The sequence below is a fragment of the Canis lupus genome, chromosome 7, assembly GCF_048164855.1.
Source record: "Canis lupus baileyi chromosome 7, mCanLup2.hap1, whole genome shotgun sequence".
Lineage (NCBI taxonomy): Eukaryota > Metazoa > Chordata > Mammalia > Carnivora > Canidae > Canis > Canis lupus.
Window position 1 is genome coordinate 34,968,648 of NC_132844.1, and position 23,296 is coordinate 34,991,943.

Consider the following 23,296-nt stretch of genomic DNA (forward strand, 5'->3'; position numbering starts at 1 on the left):
TCAGTGCTTGCTAACTAGCTTCAATGTGAAGTTTAAGTACAAATGGTCTCATTAACCCAGTCTAGGCTCTTATCTTAAAAAGAATATATTAAGTAATATCTCAGCATCCTTAGGTTATTTTGTATAATCTGGTCCTCATCAAAGAGTATTCATAAAGTTACACAAGAATGTGGTACAATCCCAGTGATGCTCTGGCAATATATATGAATTATATGTGTGTGTATATATATGTGTGTGTGTGTAAATGCTTTCATGGAAAGCACATAGTCATAAAACTACAGTGTTCTCAAGGATCCTAAATAGTTAACTCATTGGCGCTTTGGTACTTTGTCAAGTACCAAAATTCAGAGGACACTTCTAGTTAATAGGATTTTAATTCTAAAAGCACTTGAGCTTTCATAATCTACTTCTTGAGACAATAGCAATATATATTATTTAATATTACCATATGCTTTTGGTTTATGCTAATAGATGATCCTTTATTTTTTTAATTTAGGAAAGTAAAGCAGAATCCACTAAGATATCTGAGGGCCCACTGGAGCAGAAGGTAGAGCTGAGCATCACTCTGACAAACCAGAGGTTTAAGGCAGAGCTCACTGACTCACAGTCCCCATATTATCAGGAGCTAGCAGAAAAGTCTCAACTCCAGGTAAGTGAACCCACCCCACACAACCACAGCCTAAGTCATGAATCAGAATCTGAGAGCCAGCAGCTAAACTCTTTGAGCTGATAGTTCCAACTTTTTATAATTAAGCATTAATTTTTAACCATTAGAAAGATATAAAAAACTGTAATAGGTCCAAAATGTTAGAGCACCTGGATCTCTAGAAAAGTATTTCTATTCCAGCTTCTCTATCTTAAAAGTCACTTACATTTAGGGCTTCTTTAAATATTAGTAGGTTTTTAAATCTCCTTTAACTGAAAGTCATTAAGCACATAGTCTATACGTCTAAAGTGTTCATGTAAGCACCAACCAAGGAATATGCTGGGTTTTTTTTTTTAATATGCTGGTTTGAAATATTTTTTTAACCCGTATTAGTCTCACATAATATTTCCACTTTTGCAGTTTGATGCAATTTGAAGCCATGATATTTTTCATGGGTGATAGTGAAAGGCAGTTATGTTGTCCATGCCAGCCACTAAACTTAGGAGCTGCCCCAAGATGTCTTTTCTGTCTATGACCATCATCACCTCTGCCTGCCTCTTCATTCCCTGCAGGATGAATCCAAACTACTGTGCTGACAGGTCGCATTTCTAGGCCGTGCTAAGAGTCCTGCCTTCCTTTCCAGCCTCATCTTAACACTAGCTCCTCCCCCTCCTTTGCACAGAGGTACAAACTGCTTACAAATCTCTTCTCACCTTTAGCTTTTCCATAAGCTATCTGCAGTGGGTTTCATTTTACCAACTCATTCAGGGGAAGTCCTCTCTACCCATCCTGGGTTCAGTATCAATCCTCTGAGCTAACATACAGTGCCCGTTGCTGTCACAACATTTATCACCCTGTCTTGAGATTATTTGCTTACATGTCCATGGCCTTTGTTGTCTCCTTTCCCCCATCTTCACCCAACATCTTCATTACCTCCAGGTTCTGGGTATTCCCTTGAGGACAGGAAGGGTTTCTTTATCTCTGAAGACTTAGCTCCTAATACGGAGTTTGGGATGCAGTTAACTACTCAGGAGTTGTAGAAATGCAACGAAAAATAGATGCATTCACAAGACAACATAACCATGAACTTTATTTATGGCTATCCCAAGCATCTCACACAGCATGGCCAGGGAACCCATAAGCCCCTACTTCTCATATGTGGAGAATTCTTTTTTTTTATAATAAATTTATTTTTTATTGGTGTTCAATTTGCCAACATACAGAATAACACCCAGTGCTCATCCCATCAAGTGCCGACCTCAGTGCCCGCCACCCAGTCACCCCCAACCCCCATCCTCCTCCCCTTCCACCACCCTGGTTCGTTTCCCAGAGTTAGGAGTCTTCCATGTTTTGTCTCCCTTTCTGATATTTCCCACTTATTTTTTCTCCTTTCCCCTTTATTCCCTTTCTTTTTTTTTTTTAATTTTTATTTATTTATGATAGTCACAGAGAGAGAGAGTCAGAGACACAGGCAGAGGGAGAAGCAGGCTCCATGCACCAGAGCCCAATGTGGGATTCGATCCCAGGTCTCCAGGATCGCGCCCTGGGCCAAAGGCAGGCGCTAAACCGCTGCGCCACCCAGGGATCCCCTTTATTCCCTTTCTATGTGGAGAATTCAATGCTTACCTCCTCTCAACTGGAAAGAAGATGAATAAGCAAAAACTTTAAACCTCCAACCTCTTCCTGCACCAGTTTTCAGTAAATAAAATGTACAGAATCATTTCTACAAACTTGATAAGAGAAAGCATCAATATGGGGTGTTTATGAATCAGAGCAGTACTTAGACATGATTATTAGATCGAATGAATTAAAGAATAGTCTGTTAACATTCTATTTGTTCTTTGATCTTGTCAGAAAAATTCCTAGTATAGTCAGAATATCTTCAAAATTGGATAGTTAGCCAAGATTCAAACCCAAACGGCCTGGCACCAAAACTCCTGTTTATATCCATGATGCTATACTTCCTATTTTTCCTGAATAAATATATATGAGGCACAGATTTTTGTATCATCATCAAATAAACATGACCATTCTACACTCTGAAAACTGTATTAGCCAAAAGGCTATGTGTTACTTGGTCTTGTTCAGGAGCCCCACCACATTAGTCCTGCTAGTTCCTCTGCGTGGTCACTGGCTTCTCTGAAATGGAGCCCCTCTGCTTAGAGCATCTGTTCCCTTTCCAGGTTCCTGAGCAATCCAGACTACCTAGCAGCCTGCCAACACATAACTTACCAGCTCCACCACAGCCCATACTTGCATTAGCACAGCCATTCAGGCCTAATCAGGAATTAATGGACAGTGCTTTGCAGTAATTTAATTTCCACAATAAACCTAATGAGCAATTTAATACAAATGTCAAAAGGAATGCTTAGTTGTTGTGTGAATGCTTTCTCCTGTGCAAACATTCATGAGAACTCAACACGGGTGCCTTTTTATAGCCCCGTTAACGTACATTCCAGCAAGATCAGGGAGGCCCCTGTGCATTTAGTATTATTAATAAGGTTAACTGGGCACTTAATTAGCAATTTAGTGGTTAGCACTCCATGATTGGAAGGTCCCCAGAAGATTATTTAGCAGAATTAACTGAAGGCCTTTGTCATCTCCTCCCTAGATGCCTTCTGCACCCTCCTAAGCAGAGCTGACTCTTAATCAATCACAGGCAGGTTCACAGAGAGGACATGGACAATAAGCGAAATTCCCCTCCACCAGAGCCAGTGCTGTGGAGCACTCCTGGAGGGGAGGATAGCTCTCCTTGGAGATGTTCTCTGCTACCCATGCTATAGCTGTGGGCTTCTATGGAAGTCTGTGCTTGATTGATTATTTTCATCCGTATAACAGCAACTCTGATATCCTGGACAAGAAAGAGGAACAAGTCAGCGTCTGAAACTTCTGCTCTAGAAACTGCTGCTCACACTAAAACATTCAGTCCCAGGTGTTGTTACTGGAATGGCATGACAAATGCCTTGTGGCCCCAAAGCTATTTGTCACAGGAGGCCAGAAAAGACATGAAGCACGTACACAGCTCCTTCCTTCCTGTTGTCATAATAAATATCAGCTTCACATAACCTAAACTCCTAGCTCTCATCTGTTAAGCCTGTGGTGGGGGTGGTAGTGGAGGCACAGAAACTCATTACTCAGGCTCCCTGCACCTGACCCCAATGGGGGCCCTCATCCTGTCCTTCCTCTCATTGAGTCTTTCAAAAACAAGTGATTGAAGGCTTGCTCTGCTTTTGTCAGGCTCCATGGTATGTGACCAAAGAGGAAGTAAAAGAAAATTGGGCTATCAAGGATATAGTAATCCAATAGGAGAGATAGAGACTAAGTAAATCAATAATGCAATATCATCAACTCTTTGCCCATTGTGTGTCATGCACTTATTAGTTATTTCTTATAGGAGCCTTACAAAATAAGTACTGTTATCCCTTTTTTGGCCAAGGAGATCAGATTCAGAGAGTCTAAGCAATAAACTCAAGATCTTACAGCTAGAAAGTAGCAGAACCAATATTTAAACTCAAGCCTACACAGCTACCTCATCACCTGAAAGCTGGGGTGGGGGGGGGCAACCTTCCTCACTGTAGTTACTATATGCTCAGGGGATGAAAACTATTTTTAACATTGGTGCAAGAAAATATGATTTAGGAGGTAAAGCAGTCTGCTAGAAAAAGAAATCGATGACGCATTTCAAAGCCCAGTGTAAGTGTTTTGGAGATTATCTGTGCATCACTGCCCTAGTCCTTGGCATAGATAATGTAGAGTCAGCAGTAATTTTAGATACAGTGACAATGCAGTGGCATGTCGATGAGTTTAGAGAATGAAGAGAGGCACTCAAGGCAATTAAACAAAATTTGCTGAGTCCCTAGTATGTGGATGATGATCCACTAGGTATTGGGAGAGAGAGAGATGAAGAAGAATAAATAAGACATGGTCCATGAGCCCAAGGAGGATAATCTCAGTGAGGGAGACATCATGTAGCTCATAGGCTGTTTTATGGGGCATACTGTAACAAGTTCTAGGGAGGTCTAGGGAGAAGAAATAATTGAGTCTGACTTCAGAGCTCTACAGATACTTTTCAATAGAAAATGTGTTTGAGCTGGCTGGCTTTGGAAGACGTTAAGAGTGGGCAGTCAAAAATCAAAAGGTAGAAGTTGCATCTTGGGCTAAAGGGGAAAAAAGTCATAGAAGTCTGGAGGAAGTACATGTTGTATTTGAGGAGAGATAGACATTTAGTGTGACTAGAGGATACAATATTGCCCAAGGGGGTAATGATAGCAGGAAGAGCAAATGATAAAGTACTTGGGGAATGGAGGAGGTAGATTGTGGAGGGTCTTAAAAGAATTCTTATTAAAGAACTGGGCCTTCTTCAATAGGCAGTGGAGCCCATCAAGGGATTTTTAGAACAACAGATATGGAAGGATTAAAATGGGAAATAAAAATGTAGTCACAGAATGGCACTGAGAAGTCACTTAGAAAGTGATCCTTAAGATGGAAGAAGAGCCATTAAAAAAAAAAAAAAAAAAAAAAAAAAAAAAAAAAAAAACGCCACACTGTGGAAGAGAAACAGAAAATGCCACTGGATTTGGAGAGAGCCAAGAGGCAACAGCCTGAAGAAAACCCTCCCTCTTGGGCGAATCGGAGGCAGAAGCCATACTATAGTGAGTCAGGAGTAATTAAGTATAGCAATTGTAAAATATTCTAATAATATGCCTCATTAGCAAGGTCAAACTAATTAAGAAAATTTATTGCAAAGTCTGCATAAATCTACAAGTGAATCTAACCATTAGAGTCTGCTTGTACCATTTTATCTAGATACAACAGCCATTTTTATTTTAGTAACATCTTTAACATTATATTTTCCAAATAATTTAATTCAACTCAGAAAATGTAATAGTTATTCTGTCTATAAATAAAAATACCGTAGCCAAAAAAGTTTCTTCCAAGTACCACCTTAAAGTTATTTCATATTCTATGTAAAGTAACCATTAAAGCAGATCAGAATTACCCAATTGCAGCTTTTCTTTTTCTTTCTTTCTCTTTTTTTTTTTAAAGAGAGTATAGTGTGGGAAGGAGCAGAGGGAGAGAGAAAAAATCTTAAGCAGGTTCGATGCCCAGCATATGGAGCCAATGTAGGGCTCCATCCCCCGACCCTGAGGTTATAATGTGAGGAGAAATCAAGAGTCAGATGTTTAACCAACTGAGCCACCCACGCACCCCTCCCCCACCAATTGCAGCTTTTAAATAAATACCAAAACACTTTCCTCTGGGTTTCAGAAATAACTAACAACAAAGAGTTTGGCCTCAATAGTTGCTTCAATTTTCCATTTTCATGTTTTTCCCCAAACTCATCAAAAGTGTTTAGGCTTTTTCAGTTACGTAAGATCTGACCCAGTAGATCCAAAGAGTGTTTCATAAACTTCTTTCTTTTTGCAGATGCAAAAGGTATTTAAGAAACTTCCAGGATTCAAAGAAATCCATGTGCTAGGATTTAGGTAAGTAAGAGAATCGGACTCTTCTCAATTTTTAAATTACTTTCTCCATATCCTCTTTTAAAAGCAGTGTCATGAGGATTATAAGGTTCCTTTCCCCCTAGTTGTTTAGCCCTGCCAATCCTGAAAACTGAATACATTTCAGATAAAGGAATTGTCTAATTAGAACATGACTCTACGTGATTTTTTAAGGGATAACACAGGAGGTGTATTCCTTCCTCCCTTTAGAGTCAGAAATACTACTCTCCACAGAGAACTCATCTGCTGTCCTTGGCAATGTTATTAACAAACCTCTTAGGAGAACACCTCAGTAGTGACAGGTCAAAAAAAGTAGCAATTAGTTACCTTGGTGTCTGATTGCTTGATTCCCTGTTGAATGCTAAATATCATCATCGTTTAAACAAATCAGGCAGACCTTGGAGAATCAGGTGAAACTAATAAAAAATAGTACCTTTGGGGATAAGGAAGTTGAAGGGGTATAAAGGGACAGAGGTGGAAGCAACACTTCCCAAAAATATTCCTTTTATTATCATTTTGACAGATGAACTGTGCAAAATGCATTACTGTGCAAAAATTATTAAATTATAATTTTAAATAAAGGGAATGAAATCAAAGAATGGTGCCATGCTAAAGCAGGGTTCAGTTATCTTCCCATGGCTTTTCTACGGGCAGGCCTATATCCACTAGCATCTCAACATTCTAATCTGGGTGGGTTCATGATTTTTGGCAAGCTTTGCATCTTCTAAGTTCTCATTCAAAACATCTACAGGCTGGGTCATAATATGATATATTTTTTTAATGTACCACAAGGAATCTGTCAGCCTTGGCTTGCCTGAATGAGAGCCCCTGCCCCAGGGGGGATTTGTAAAGTGGGTAGAAAAGGCCTCCCTCAAAGGACTATCTGGCCCCTCCATTGTTGTCTGAAATCTAGAGGGTGCCCAGAGCAAGTTTCCATGCTCACGAAGAATCGCTTCTGGGCAAGCTCCATGGTTTTTTTCTTTCCAAAGCTATCAGGCCCCTCTGATTTGTCTGACTCTAGAGAAAGAAAATATTGAAAAGTGAAAGTTATAAAAGATGAAACCCTTAATATGTACCACAGCAGACTCATTTTTCTTTATTTCAAGATGCTGTTCCACAATATTCCATGTGAAATCAGATGGATTAGAAAGAAATAAAAGGTGATAGTAGAATATTCTGCATAGATGGCAAGGTCTTCTAGACAAACCACTGCAGCTAAAGAGCAGATGTTTAATTTAAAGCTGAAGGAAATGATAGGAACAGTCCTCTTGGTGAATGTTCAAATTGTTCATTATGCCCTCCCTTCAAATAAATGAAAAACTAATAATAAAAAAAATCTATTTTAGAAGAAAACAAAATGCTAGGATGATGAAATTTTGCAAGGTAAAAATAGTGTATCCACTGAAGCTGCATCTTTTCCATGTGTTTATCTCTATAAGACTTTATTTTTATTTCTACCGAAGATGCTTATAAAATAAATTTGACCATATATTCTCCATGATTTCCATAATGGAATGAATATTTAGTCAACCAGAAAATATATTGACCCTGAATACTATAAACAATATGCTTATGAGTGTGGCAAGCTTTTAATCATAACTAACAATGCTCAGAATATTGTAAAGTAAACTTAGTATGAAGGAAATCACTTTCTTGTGGAGCCAGACCCCCTAAAAACCTATGAGTCTCCTGATAATGTCTTTATGTCAGCTCATTGGTATGAAACCTGATCTACAATTTAATAAGTACATTTTTTATCAGTGACCTCATTTGATTCTCCCAACACAACTGGAAGTTATGAGAACTTCTATTATTAACACAATTATAAGTATAAACGGAAAAATATCTACTTTAAATACTACTTTATCTTTTAAAACAAATATGGGAAACTATTAACAATCATTTAATCTGGTTAGAGGGTATACTCTTTCAAAGACTGATTCACACAACGTTCACAGCACCTTTATTTGGAATAGCCAAGGACTGGAAACAACCCAAATGTCCATCTACAGAGCAATAGATAACACAAATTGTAGAATATTGTTACTGTAGTCTACTACTTAGCAGAGGAAGGAACTATTAGAATACACAACAATATAGGTTCATTGCAAAATAACTAGGTTGAATGAAAGAAACCAGAAGAAAAAGACCATATTATGACTCCATTTATATGTAACTCTGGAACACACAAACTAATCTATAATAACAGAAAACAGACCAGTAGTTGCTTGGGGAGGGTGAGACAGAATGGATAGGAGAGAAGGATTTCAAAGAGTCATGAGTAAACCTTTGGGAGGAATTAATTCTATTGTGGTAATAGTTTCACAGGTGTATGGTGTCAAACTTATCAAATTGTACACCATCAACATGTGCAGTTTGTTTCATGACAATTATATTGCAATGCAATAATTTTTTTTAAAGAGCAGGACTAGGGTCTTGGCTCAGGGTGCCCTGCCTCTCTCCAAACTACAAGCTGCTGCTGAAAGAAGCAGGAGGCAGGCCCTAAATGAATGTGTAGTTGGTGCAGAAAGAAGTCCCTCCCAGAGAGCAGCCCAGTTAGATAGTCATAGATTCTCCCCTGCTTCTACAGAAGGAAAGTAGTAGCAAAGTTTATTTCGGTCTTATTTTATCAAGGGATGAAATTTAAATAAATTCATACCCCAGGCAGAAAGAGCAACACAAATCCCATCACATGTGTAGAATGTCTTTGTCAACAAATATCATCTGAAATGTAAAACAAGAAAACTGAATATAGTCATAATATATAAAAACTGAATATAATTATAAACTAAATTCATATATATGTCCAGAGGAGTCCAAAATATATCTGTCAGTTTGATGACCAAATGGCCTCCAAATGGTGGCATGGCAAATGGGCCCAGGCTTGAAGTCAAGCAGGACAGGGCTTGAATCCTGGTTCTGCACCTTCCAACCAAAAACTCCTCCTCTGTGTGTGTGTGTGTGTGTGTGTGTTCCATTTTCTGTAAAATGGGGACCGTGTTGTTGAAAAGATTAAATTAGGATGCATATAAACTGCCTGGTGAGGACCACCCACTCAGTAAACAGGTGTTTATTTTTCTTGCAACCTGTTCTATGATGAATTGCACCATTCCCTCAAGGCTTACTGATTAAAGAAATTTGAAAAATAATCAGTCAACAAAACACCAGCTCCAGCATCCAGTCTCAGATAAATTACCTTCAGGATTAAATTAATCATTTAATGCTATTCAGAGGGAGAGAAATTCATTTATAAAATACTTTCTTAAAAAACTTCCTGGCACCAGCACCACCCAAAATGTAAGATGTATAGGATATAAATGCCTCCTCTTTGGGAAGAATATGAAGAAATCAAAGAGTTTAACAAAGAGAACCAAAAGTACATACAACCTTTGAACTAAGTCTGAACCCTAATCAGAAACATCATATAATTCTGTTTATTCCTGAGTTTCATATGGCTCTCAAAATTCCCATTCAAATTCTGATGGCAGTTAATGTATTTCCTTCAAAGCTCTGGGCAAACATGGGAAACAATGGGAAAAAAATCTCTCTCTCTCTCTCTCTCTCTCTCTATTTCTCTCTCCTCCCCCTTCTCTCTCTCTCTCTCTCTCTATTTCTCTCCCCTCCCCCTTTCTCTCTGGTATGTGAAATGATTTAGTAAATGTCTTAATAAATTTCATAAAAATTCTCTCTCCCTTGCATGTTCCCATTGCATATGATGAAATGAAGACCAAAGAAAAGAAGAGAGGGGTAATTTGGACTTTTCTAATGTTTTGACATGTAGTACCTCCTTCCCTCCCCCCCAAATTTATATGCTGGTATTTTACAAATAATTTTACATATAAAGTCTAAGATGAGCCAATGTCTTTTATTGGTGTCTTTCTTAAATAAGAGGAATTGATCAGTTATTCTGCAGTACAAAAAAATTCTTAAGTCAAAATCACTACGTGAGATAAGTAGGTAAACAATGATTTGATCAAAGTGTATTCTGCAAAACTCAAAATCTAATTAGAAAACCAAAAACATATTTCTGTGAAGCAAGCATGTTTTAACAACTTCTTAAATTCCATTTGTGATAGGAAATTGTCTGTCAGAATGCACACTTGTATAAGCAGCCAACCTTAGTCTGGAATAAGGCAGAGAAACTAATTTGCTCCTTAATTCCAAGGTCAGTTTGAATTGGGACAGAGCCCACTATACCTTGGAGAGCTCAGTAATAAGAATCCAGCTTTGGCTTCTATAATTGACTAGTGAAATAATGAACTGTAGACTCTGACTGATTATGTGGCCCAAAGAACTGCCAAGAGTACACATTATCAGTTCCTGTGGCCTTTAAAACTCTTTTGCATCCCTTTGTGTGGATTTATGGCATAAACTAAAAGGTGAACCTGATCCTAGAAAAAAGAGTTTTAGAGAATCCTATTTCATTCTTATATGCAAAAAGGCATTTAATCAATAAATATGATAATAAATATGGCTAATCATATACTACTTCCTTTTTTTTCTCATACCTTTCTTCTAAGATGTTACCTTAAAAGCAGCTTGAGGGAAAAATTATGTTTGATTTACAATTTTGTTTTTTAATTAAAAAATATGTCTTGAGGGCAACCCCAGTGGCTTAGCGGTTTAGTGCCGCCTTCAGCCCAGGGCATGATCCTGGAGACCTGGAATTGAGTCCCACGTCAGGCTCCCTGCATGGAGCCTGCTTCTCCCTCTGCCTCTCTCTCTCTCTCTAATAAATAAAATCTTTAAAAAATACTTCTTGAAAGAAGTAGAAGAGAAATAACCTTAAGAATCAAAGCTTTGACTTGGTTACAATATGTACATACTACTGTCCCACTGCTGTATCCTATGCTGCTATTTCATAGACCTTCCTAAAGAAGGCTATTTGTAGATAAATGACGATTCATCCTTCTTGCTGATTGGAACTTCGTGACTTTACTTATAAGGCCACCAAAAACACTGGTGAATAATAGCATCTCTTGAAAATTAATGCTTTTTCATAAAGAATAAAGTAAAAAAATCTGTGATCACTTGATTCAGTTAGTATCCAGTCTTCAAGCTGGACTTAACCTTCATCCTGACATTCTATCTAACAACTAAAATATACATCAATTCAAATTTCAAATTCCTGATAAGCATTTAAACGAGTTGAAAAGTGGAATATTCTTTAAGTGCCCATCAGAAAAGAGGATGAAGTTGTCTGGAATCTTTGTAGCACCTTTATGACTCTCCTTATAAAGCATGTAACAATGGGTTTGGATGGTATGTGTCCTCTGCTGTCTATAGTTCAAGCTCCGTAGAGACACGAGTTATGGCCATCTTTACGAGAGACAGTGCAGAAGTAAAAAGCCCTGCAAGTGACCACCTGTCTTTTGATTCCAACAAAATTGAGAGTGAAGGAGTCCCTCAAGGAATGATGGAGGAGGAAAAGCAACCAGAAATCTATCTCACAGCTTTAGACCTCAAAAAGCTGATCAGCAGAGCACTAGAGGAAGACAAATCCTTGGATGTGGAAACAATTCAGTTCACTGATGGTCAGTTGGTAATTTCATAATTCTGGTGTTACCCTCATTCTGACAATGACATTAGGAGGTGTGAATGCCCATGGTCACCGTCATTTCAACTTGGGCCTTATAGAGTCAATCATTTCTGTGACAGGCACATCATGAATAGTGTCAGTTCTCTTTCCTCACTCCAACCTGTGTCTCATTTGATGAGCCATTGGTTGATACTTCACATCAAGAATAGGTCTAGGAGAAGCCCAGAGTTTCAGTTCAGCAGTTCAACTACAGTCATCCAGTGGAGTCCAGATGGAAAGAAGCACCCATGAACAGTCCTTTTGCATTGGTATAACCCAAACAGATTCCCTCACCTAGCAAATTGTTTGAGTCCCAGAAGGAAAGAGATGGCACATTCAAATTAGGACAACATGAGGAGAGTTTGATAAAGGAACTGTTTATAAAGTTTTTCCTAATACACAAAAGAATACAGAAGTTCCCTGGTACCAGAAACAGGAAGGCCTCATTACTACCTCTAGGCATGAAGGGTTTGCCTAATGATCTAAGCCTTTCCAAGTGGGCAAAAAGGCATTGATATAGTCTATATAAGTCAACCTCCCAGAGCAGAAAATAGCAGGGAGAGGAGAGGAGAGTGGATCTAAGAAAGTCAACAAGATCATCAGGCACACCCAAGATTCTCAGAGGTAGTACCTGGAGGGACCTATGAGCCTAGCAGCATAGAATGCCCAGCATTCTTGGCATGATAGATGGACACTAGAAATGCCATTTTAGTATGATATGGCATGAAACTGGTATTCTCTGCCAGTTCTATTTCTCTATTTTAGATAGTCAAACTCAACACTGGAAAACATCTGGGACCACATGCAAAGCAAGGGAATCTCCTAGGCAAGAGAAGGTAAGCTTCAGATTCATCTTAGAGACCATCTGGTACTCCGGTTTGTCTCTGTTCAACCTTCTGGGATATTCTGAGAATCAGGTTTCAAGGTAGAAGTAGGATTCTGTAAATGGTCCTTGGTTCCAGTGCTTATTCTAGCTATTTCTTTTTGTTAGCTTCATTATAACTTCATCCCCACTGGCCTAACCAATCAACCTGCATGCCTGATCCAAATATATACTATAAAATTAAACACTTTAAAATTCCACTTTAGTGACTATTCTTATCGCATAAATATACAAGATGTACCCCTTGCATCTGTCCTTTAATATATTATTCACAACAATGACCATTAGTTTATGTGATGCTCATTTCTTAATGATTTGCTATACAAGTCCTTAAAAACTGATTATAACCACACTTTTCAGCCTTGACTATTTTAGTGCCCCAACCACAAAAGAAAAAAATAAAAAGAAAGAAATACTCAAACCTTGTGATTTTTCACCTGCAGAATTTTGGGGGTTATTACCAGGCTCTGATCCTGACTTCCACTCAGTGCTGCCTACACTTCTTACTGATAACACAAAGGTAAGTGAGTTTGCTGTTCTTTTGTTCTTCAAATAGGAACAAAGCCTCAAAATCTTCCATCAAAAAAACTTTTAAAAATCCGCTTAAAGACAGAACAGAACAAAATCTTCTTTGCAATGCTAATTATATTTTTTCTGTTTTTTACAAGCAGTACTTTGTTGCCCCCTTCCAATTTCTGTATTAATAAAATATAATACAACTTACATTTCAAATATCGTAAAACTCAAAGTTTTCTTCAATGTTAGATCTTTGTTTCAGTTAGTGTCAGGATTTTCTATTTTGATAAAACAAACACATGTTCATGAACTGAAAAGAATACTTAAGGCAGAATATATAATATTGACTTTCAGAAATAAATATAAACATAAGCATGCTTTATGAGCTTGTTCTTAGGTCTTAAGGTCTTACCTATAGTTATTTATGATGGTTTCATAAGAATAATGTCTTCAAAACTAAAAATAATAAATTTTGTAATAATTTTTGTATTTCATTTAAAGCTATGTCCATTTAATTTATATCAAAAGTTGTCATTGGGGTATTCATAAGTGGAAGTGCTGACTAAGCTCTATTTGTTCTTTAATGAATGAATGTGTAAATTCAAATATGATAGACAATTCAAAGTATTTCAGGATCCCTGGGTGGCGCAGCGGTTTGGCGCCTGCCTTTGGCCCGGAGCACGATCCTGGAGACCCGGGATCGAATCCCACGTCGGGCTCCCGGTGCATGGAGCCTGCTTCTCCCTCTGCCTGTGTCTCTGCCTCTCTCTCTCCCTCTCTGTGACTATCATAAATAAATAAAATTTTAAAAAAAAGTATTTCAGTTATTAGTTAATCCTCCCAGGCAGACTCAGTTAGCCAAGAAGTCAACTGATCATATTTTACCACTGTATCACTGCATGTTTTCCTTTCAGGAAAAATTTCTATATCAGAACCTGTGTCAGAATCCATAGTAAATTCAAGTCAGCTACAAAATGATTTGACTAAATTTAAATGAAAAAAATACAAAGCGTAGCCATTCTGATGTACAGGGAAATGTCACTTCTCAACATCTGTCTTTCTCAATTCATTCTTCAGGATGCTACTTTGAGTCCAGAACTTCCTCTTGGTCAATCCGGGTTTGAGACATTGGACAAAACAGGACACAGTATACCTGGTGAGTTTTTTATCACAAAGTCTGTGTTAGCTCTTTGTGTTCCTCTTTGAGGAATCCATCTATGACACTACCTCAAAGACTAGTGGTAAAGTCATCCTCAACTCAGGAGAAGGTTTCCTCATACCAGCATTTCCAACTGAAGAGCAATCCATTGAACCACCCTCTTCTGAAGAGGAGGACACCCTCTGTGCCCTTCCTTTGGCTCTAGGCCCTAGGCCCACAGAGAGCACTGACACCCCTTTCCTGATGGATCTAGTGAAAGAAGCTGAAACCAAAACAGTACCAACTGCTGCCCACACAGAACAGTCATCTCTACAAGCCTTCAAAACTGAGAGACCATCAGGACAAGGTAAATCATAAGGCCCACGTCCACAACAAGGGACTATGGCAACACAGTATTAGGCCCTTACAGTCAATATGTGTATTCTGTTTGCCACGTACAGGCTGACCATTCATGCCATCTGTTTTGCTACATATGTTTCTTTAGTGACAATTAGCTCATGTGTAATTGAAAAATAAGGATGTCAGTAAACATTGAAATCCTTTTGGTTCACTGTTGAATTTCCAAAACTGTTCATTTCTGAGGCAGTAGAGTTCAACTTTATCACAGTTAAAAAGGAATTGTTAGCAATTTATGAAGACTTTAAGAAAAAAATGAAATTCTGCAGCAGTCTTTTTTTAGTGCAAGAAGGAGCTAATTTAGTGACTTCATGAACCCCTATGCTTTCCACTTTATACAGCTCTCTGGTGAAATTATACATAAAAATGTCTTTAAGGAAACATGAACCCTAGGATATAAGGCTGATAAGAATGAACTGTGATTCTAAGTGCAAATAACAGAGGAAATTTGTTATAGCTGACTTTTTAACACAGTTTTTCTTCTGTGTTTAAGAATCTGGTGTTTTGTTTGTCTTTTTTCCTTATTCATTTGTTGTTTCTTAGATTCTACATAAGAGTTAAATCATATAGTATTTGTCTTTCTCTGATTTATTTCACTTAGCCTTATACACCCTAGGTCCATCCATGTTATTGCAAATGGCAGGATTTCATTCTTTTTATGACTAATATTAATATGACTATATATATATGTGTGTGTATATATATATATACACACACCAGATATACACATATATCTTCTTTTTTTTAAGGTTTTATTTATTTATTCATGAGAGAGAGAGGCAGAGGGAAAAGAGAGAGAGAGAGAGAGAGGCAGAGGGAAAAGCAGGCTCCATGCAGGGAGCCTGACATGAGACTTGATCCCAGGTCTCCAGGATCAGGCCCTGGGCTGAAGGCGGTGCTAAACTGCTGAGCCACCCAGGGTTCCCTATGCCATATCTTCTTTATCCATTCATCTATTGATGGACACTTGATGAACACTTGCTTCTATATCTTGGCTATTGTAAATAATGCAATAAACATGGGAGCATATATATCATTTCAAATTACTATTTTCATTTTCTTTGGGTAAATACACAGTAGTGGAATTACTGGATCATATGATAATTCTATTTTTACTTTTTTGAGGAAACTAGTGTTTTCTACAGTAGCTGCACTGACTTGCATTCCCATAAGCAGTGCACAGGATTACTTTTTTCTACATCCTTGCCAACACTTATTTCTTATGTTTTTTTTTTTTATTTTAGCTATCCATTCTGACAGGTAGAATGGCTAAAGTATCTATCTCATGGTGGTTTTAATTTACATTTCCCTCATGATTAATGATATTGAGCCAACAATATGTCTGTTGGCTAACTATATGTCTTCTTTGGAAAAATACCTATTCACATCTCTGCCAATTTTTTAAATTGGATTATTTGGTGTTGAGTTGTATAAGTTCTTTATATATGTTGGATATTGATCCCCTACTGAATACATTGTTTGCAAATATCTTCTTTCATTCAGTAGGTTGCTTTTTTGTTTTATTGATGGCTTAAAAAGGAAGTTTAAAATGGAGGACACCCTCTGTGCCCTTCCCTTTTGTTTTATTGATGGTTTCCTTCATTGAGCAAAAGCTTTTTATTTTGGTATAGTGCCAATAGTTTAATTTTGCTTTTGAAAAGCAAAATTAAAATTAAATTTAAAAATTAAAATTAAGTAAAATTAAAAAATCAAAATTAAAATTAATTTACTTTTAATTTTGCTCTAGAAAAAATATTTCTAGAGCTGTTGCCAAAGAAATTACAGTATTATGGTTGATGTTTTTAATAGAATTGTTACTATTTTAATTAGGTTTCTCTTTACAAAATTCTATGGGTTTTGAATGTTCTACCTCGGTCCTATTTTCCTCATAAACTCTGTGTGCAATTAGTATTCAATCTTGTGGAATACAAGTTTTTTCTCAAATGTATATATGACATGAGAGCAGAACCACCTATAAAGATTATATATGGCTTACATGATTACCAGTGAATAAATGTGAACTGCATGATATAATTATCTACTTCTGTACTACAAACCATCCCTGAAGTTTGTGGCTTAAAACAGCAATCGTTTATTTTGCCCGTAAGTCTGAAATTTGGGTAAGGGTTAGTGAGGACGGCTCTTCTCTGCCCCATGTTGTATGACCTAGAGTATTTTTTTTTCCAATTGATTCACTCACATGGCTGGCAAATTAGTACTCAACCACAACTATTGGCTGGTGGAGGGGTGGGTGGCTTATTTCTTTCTATATAGGTCTCTTTATCAGGGCTACTTGGGCATCCTTAAAGCATGGCAGCATGGGTTTAAAGAGTCAGTATTGCAAGAGCTGGAAGGTGGAAGCTGCCAATCCTAACAGCTCAGAAATACTTCCTCACATTCTAATGGCTAGACAGCCATAGAGCTCATCTTAATTCAAGAAGAGGGGACTTAGACTTTTTCTCTTTATAGGAGAAATATCAAAAACTTTATAGCTATTTATAATCCATGACTATCCACATCAACCACTATTTTGACTTTCAGATTATTTAAACAATGGTTGTAGGGGTGCCAGAGTGGTTCAGTTGAGTTAAGGGTCTGACTCTTGATTTTGGCTCAGCCTATGATCTCAGGGACCCAGGATCAAGTCCCATGTTGGACTCCACACTCAGTGGGGAGTCTGCTTGAGAATTTCTCTCCCTCTCTCTTTACCCCTCCCCCTGCACTCACTCTTACTAAAATAAATAAATCTTCCAAAAAATTAGAAATAAAAAGATTAAAGTTGTATAAAACAAAACAAACCTTTATAGTAAAATGGTTGATAGTAAAAGCTCGCTGGATTCCTTTCTTTCATTATGATATCATAAAACCTTATTAAAGTCAGCATTTCAAGTAGATTAATAAAAATGATACTACATGTATGATGACTGTGCTATTGTATTTTCAAATTTTTTTTACTATTCTCATTATATTTATACATTCCTTCCACTCAAGATTATACTTTAGAAGACTAAAGCTGGAAGGAATCTTAGACATGATCTAGTTAAGCTACTGTGCTTCATGGTTAAGAAAAATCAAAGCTAGAAATGTGAAGTGTCTTGTTCCAAGGTCACACCATAGCTGGTTGCAAAACCAGGACCATCTGTCAAGTGTCTTCCACGCACTAAATTATGTTTGGCATAACTACCCCATCATTAAAAAAAATATTCCCTCAAACTTGCTTTGCCTTTTACCGCAGCTTCTTTAATCTCCATTTTGCTACACTGTAATTTTTTTTTAAGTTTTACAAAGGTTTCACCTCTAACTGTACATTATAAGGACGCGATTCCACAAAAATCACAAATGGCTTCCTAATTAATCAATTTATCAACCTCATTTCCATCTTTATTTTACTTGATCTTTCTGGCAAGGGCTCCTGTCAATCACTCCCTTCTTGAAACTCCTTCTTCATTTGGCTTCCACAAAATGACTTCTTGATTTTCCTCATATTTCCTGACTCCTCCTCATCAGTCTCCTGCACTAGAGCTTATTGTTAGATTTTTTTTACAATTTGCTTGTTAAAATCCTACCTCATTCAAAAAAAGATTTATGATGATTTACAGACATATAGGAAATACAATAAGATTTTATTTTAAAGAATTGAAAAAAATGGAAGAAAAGACAAAGCAAAAAAAAAAAAAAGTCAGATGACTCCTGGAATAATAAAACAATTTTGGAACTAGGTAGAGGTGGTGTTTGTACAACACTGTGAATTTACTAATTCACAATTACTGAATCATTCACTTAAAACTTTATGTTATGTAGTACCTCAATAATTTTTTAAAATCAGATGACTCTGTAGGGGAAATTGTATACAAAATTCCCCTACAAAATTGTAGGGGAATTGTATACAAAAGTTCTTTAAGTTTGCTTTGGGTGGCTCATGAATTTACCTCTGAATTTCTTAGCACTTCCTTCACTGGTGAGACATAATGAATGGCAAAGCCCAGTTCATTACAGCATTTTTGTGAGGGGCTAGGTTCTGACAGTCTGCCTTAATTCAAGGATTGATTTTAAAGTATCTAAAGGGATGAATGTGCTGCATAACTTTTAGTCAATGCTCCATAAATAAAAATTATATCTCATAACTCAGCTTTTGATTAGTATTGATCAAGAAGCACTGCATTTGCTGACATGGGCCTAGAGTGCAAATATTCTATGTTGCCAATTAAAGACAGACTCATATGCTTTCATAATCAGCCTAGCTGGGGAGAGAAATGTCATGTCTTAATGAAAAATGAAGAAGGGTTCCTAACTAAGAAGTATCCTAATAAAAAGGCATTCCCCTTATATACATGGAAATGGAGGGGGGGTGAGTGCAGAACATAAGCATTCTAGACAAGACCAAAGCTTCCTCCCTCATAAGATAGTTCTGGGTCTCTCCTATGCACAGGTAAAATGACAACCAGGATTCCAAGGTTCCTACACCATGGTATTACTGAGATAAATTTAGCCTGGAAAATTGTTAAGGTTAGTGTCACCAAACACCCACCAAGCCATTAAAGTCTCAATAAAGCACTCATAGAAATCTCTCACTTTAAGCAGTTTGACTTGGTAGTTAATCCCTTGAGATAAAGTACTTGCAAAATATGCCTCTAGAACGCTAAATGAATTGGTATCTTGTATAAAATTCTAAAATCTCCTATTATTAACATCTTGGGGAGGTAGTTGATCCTAAGCCACTCTTTCTTACAGAGTCAATTAACTATTAAGATCATTCTTATTTCATAAAATGAGTCATAAAATATAGGAAAAGCTCAACATCCTGTCTTCCTCATAACATGCATCCGACCTGTTCAAAATATTATTAATTTTTTTGTAGTTTGGTTTGGTTTGATTTGTTTTAGGTGTGTGTAAGCAGCAATGTATTTTTATTTTCACTCATTAGAATGATCATCTGATCTATCAAAAGAAAAGCTCTTTAGTGTTCTCCTCCCAAATTACAAACATTTTCATTTACTGGACATTCCATTTAAATTGTAAGCCAGATCTCTTGATGAATTGCATATTTTAAATAGTGAAAAAACAAACTTCAGGCAGAGCTATTCTGCTATTGGACATTGTTCTGTCATTTATTCCCCTGTATTAGTCAGGGTTCTCCAGAGAAACATAACCAAAAGGATATTTGTATCTATTTCTGATTTTTTTTTTTAGAGAGGGAGGGAGAGAGTGGGAGAGCAAGAGAGAAGGAGGAAGAGGAATAGAAGGAGAGGGAGAGAGATTCCCAAGCAGCTCCACACCCCAGCACAGAGCCTGATGCAGAGTTCGATCCCACAACCCTGAGATCACCCCCTGAGCAGAAATCAAGAATTACATACGTAACTGACTGGGCTACCCAGGCACCCCTCTGTATATCTGATTTAATATTAGGAATTAGCTCGTGTTGTTATGGAGGCTGAGAAGTCCCAGATGTACCTTTAGCTAGCTGGAGACCCAGGAGAGCCAATGGTGTAAAAATTCCAGTCTAAGTCCAAAGGCAAGAAAATCAATGCCCCAGCTCAAACACAGTCAAGCAGAGAGAGAGAATTCTCCCTTACTTAGCCTTTTGTTCTATTCAAGCTTCCAACTGTTAGATGAGGCCCATATTAGGGAGGACAATCTCCATATACTCTTCAAATGTTAATTGCATCCAGAAATTCCCCCACAGACTCACACAGAATAATATTTAACCAAATATCTGGGCACCCCATGGCCCAATCAAGTTGACACATAGCATTAGCCATCATGTTCCATCTAGGTAATACATTAAAATTACCACACATTTCCAAATTTTCTTAGTCTCACCTCAGCATTTGACTCCACTGAAAGGAATCAGTGAGATGAGCTAAACTGAATGAACTCAATAGAGAACACGGCTGTTAATGTTCTACAAGACAAATTCAGTCTGTCTCCATTTTTTGCAATATTGTCAGTGTCCAGCCAGATGCTTGGCACATACTAGGCAAGCAATTAATATATGTTGAGTAATTGAAGGAGTAAGGAATGAATTTGTATTGTAATACCTCCATGAAAGTCAAAGTTGATAGGAATAATTTGATTATTTCCCTTTTTGCTCTACCTGCTAAGAAGCTCAGAGAGAGCCAATTTAATGATCCAGAAACAGTAGTCTGCTGTCTATTCTGGTCATACCACTCACCACTGCCAAAATATGCCATCCATATTCATGCTTCTGTGACTTTACACAAATTATTTTCTCTCATGCCTATCAATCCCTGTAATATCCCTCCATTCTTTTAGTCTGATGACCTCCTACTCATGCCTTACGTTCCAGCTAACATGCCACCTCCTCAGAGCTCCCTGAAAAGATTCATAATTACCATCTGTTTCCTGACTCCATAACAAAAAAGTATTTATACTGCCATCAAACATTTACCACTCAGTACCGAAATTATTAATATGCATGTCTGGTATCCCTTCAAGACTGAATTTCTAAAATGAAGAACATGCTTAAAAAGGAAAAAAAAAAAAAAAAAAACCTCCTGCACTGAACACAATGTTTGTCACATGATTGGGGTTTTGTAATTATTTGTTATTATTGTCAACTTTAATGAGTCTATCACTTTTTAAGTCTCAGACTAAAAACACCTAGAAGGTACACCCTACCTTGTGTCACTCCTGACACAGCTAGAGACAGCCTCACATGTAAGGTGATATAAAGTGCAACTCCTCATTGGTAAATACCTTTATCCAGATAAGAGTGCTGAAGAACTTTAGTTAGCTCCACTATATATGATATATCAACTACCACACTGATTAATGTGCAGGCATGAAATGAAGGAAATATGCAATCAGCCACTTCTCCTAGCCAAAAACTTTTCATATCCTAACTCTTAACCATGAAGACCTGGCAAAGATGTTCTTTAAGTTGCCCCACTTTAGGATGAAAGGACAATAGTTAGACTTGGAAAGATTTCTAAGAAAAACTCAGCTGAACTTTAAACTACCGTGGTCAACATTTTTCCTTTCCTTCTTTGTATTTCCAAATTGAGGATCAAACAGTAAGTTTCCCTAGTAGGACTATGTTGCTGATAAAAATTGTTCAGAGATCTTTGAGGAAAATATCATCTGAAGGAAGGAATGGCCATTTGCCTAAGGCTTGCAATTACACTTGGTCCGTAGATACAATCTTCACAATGCCCTGAGAAAGATTAAAAGTGAATTGAAGTCCTTCCAACTCTCTAATTTTGTAATTCTAGATTTTACCCAGATGTCAAGTGAGATAGTACGGGAAGTTCAGCGCCCTGCCCCAAATTTCAGCAATTCCCAAGAAAATTTGTTTTCTCACTCTCTGCCCCTTATGGAACTGATATTACTCTACTTCCCTGCTGCACCATGGTCAGCCCTATTCTCTCAAAACTCCCTTGAGTGATCATTCCTTTTCTGGGCTTTTCCCAATTCCCTCCCCAAGTTATGATCCTATTTTTTATGCAAAATAGTGGTCTGTTTAATCTAACATTTTACTGAACTGAGACCATATTTCTAAGATAAATTCTCCCAATCCTTCAAGAGCAGGAGCAGGTAGAGGCAGTTGCCATTAGAAATTGCATCTTTTCCTTCCTCCCGCCCTCACAGTCTTTCCCTTGAACACACGTATGTATTCAGAGGATGCTAGATACCAAGCAATTTGCAGTAACTCTTGGCAACTTCATCTCACCTTAGTGCCGCCATTGCTTCTTCTTTCTTCCTCCCTCAGGGGAACTCTCTTTTTCCTCCATATCACTTAAGTCTACTCTCTGGTTTTATCTCAGTTAATGCTAGTACACATTGATTTTTTTTTTTCCCCAAGAGCTCCATAAAGGTTCCCTGCACATCTTTAGATGAGACACCAGTCCATCACAGGTGAATTGCAGTGCCCCTGTAAGACACAGAGCCAAGCAAATCCTTCAAGTGCTAGTATACCACAGAGTAAAAAAAAAAGATTTCAACAAGTTCACTTAGTTAGTAGTGGCTCCCTGGGATGCTGTGCTTATTTTATTCATTCAACAAATGTTTATCTTGTGCTCATTAGTTACAGGGGATAAAATAGTAGCTAAAGCATATACTCTGTGGCTGTCATGGTTTGAGTCTCCCACAAAAAAAAATCCTGAGATGAGGATTTGATTATAAGGAGGTGTTTTAGAAATGATCCCAGGAAACCTAATAAAGGAATAGGGAACCAAAACAGGAAAAGGAAGGAAACCAATACAGCTTCATGACCACTGGAGCTCAACTGTGGTGTGCTGGTGAATGTTTAATAATCAATCTAAAACAAAAAACAAAAAAGTGTGATACATATGTGTACAAAAGTTTATTATAAAATTTGGCTGATACAAAGGATATGTAGTGCACAATATATAATATATATATTCTTTATTATCAATTCTATATAGCCAATTGTTTTTCCTAAGGAAATAATATTTAAACTGAGATGAGATCTGAATGACAAGAAGACAAAAAACAAAAATTGGGCAGGGACAGTGAAAAATGTTGTGGGCAGAGGGGGGTAGGGGAAGCTGGAAGTAGCATGGCATATTGGAGGAAAGTGAAAAAAGTCAATGTAGCTACAGCACAAGGAGTCAGAAAGAGAAAACAGCGAAGTTCT

The 23,296-nt window shown here is 37.5% G+C and overlaps 1 protein-coding gene across 1 annotated transcript in view; it reads left to right on the top strand.

Moving 5' to 3' along the window:
- The window catches only part of IMPG1 (interphotoreceptor matrix proteoglycan 1), a gene marked incomplete at its 5' end in the record, with an annotated part of 106,874 nt that overhangs the window by 20,182 nt on the left and 63,396 nt on the right, over positions 1-23,296 (top strand). Inside the window, 6 exons of the mRNA XM_072831581.1 lie at positions 497-649; positions 6,074-6,132; positions 9,874-9,894; positions 11,434-11,681; positions 13,052-13,128; positions 14,202-14,280. Coding sequence (XP_072687682.1) covers positions 497-649; positions 6,074-6,132; positions 9,874-9,894; positions 11,434-11,681; positions 13,052-13,128; positions 14,202-14,280 — 637 coding nt within the window. The remainder of the gene's footprint in view (positions 1-496; positions 650-6,073; positions 6,133-9,873; positions 9,895-11,433; positions 11,682-13,051; positions 13,129-14,201; positions 14,281-23,296) is intronic.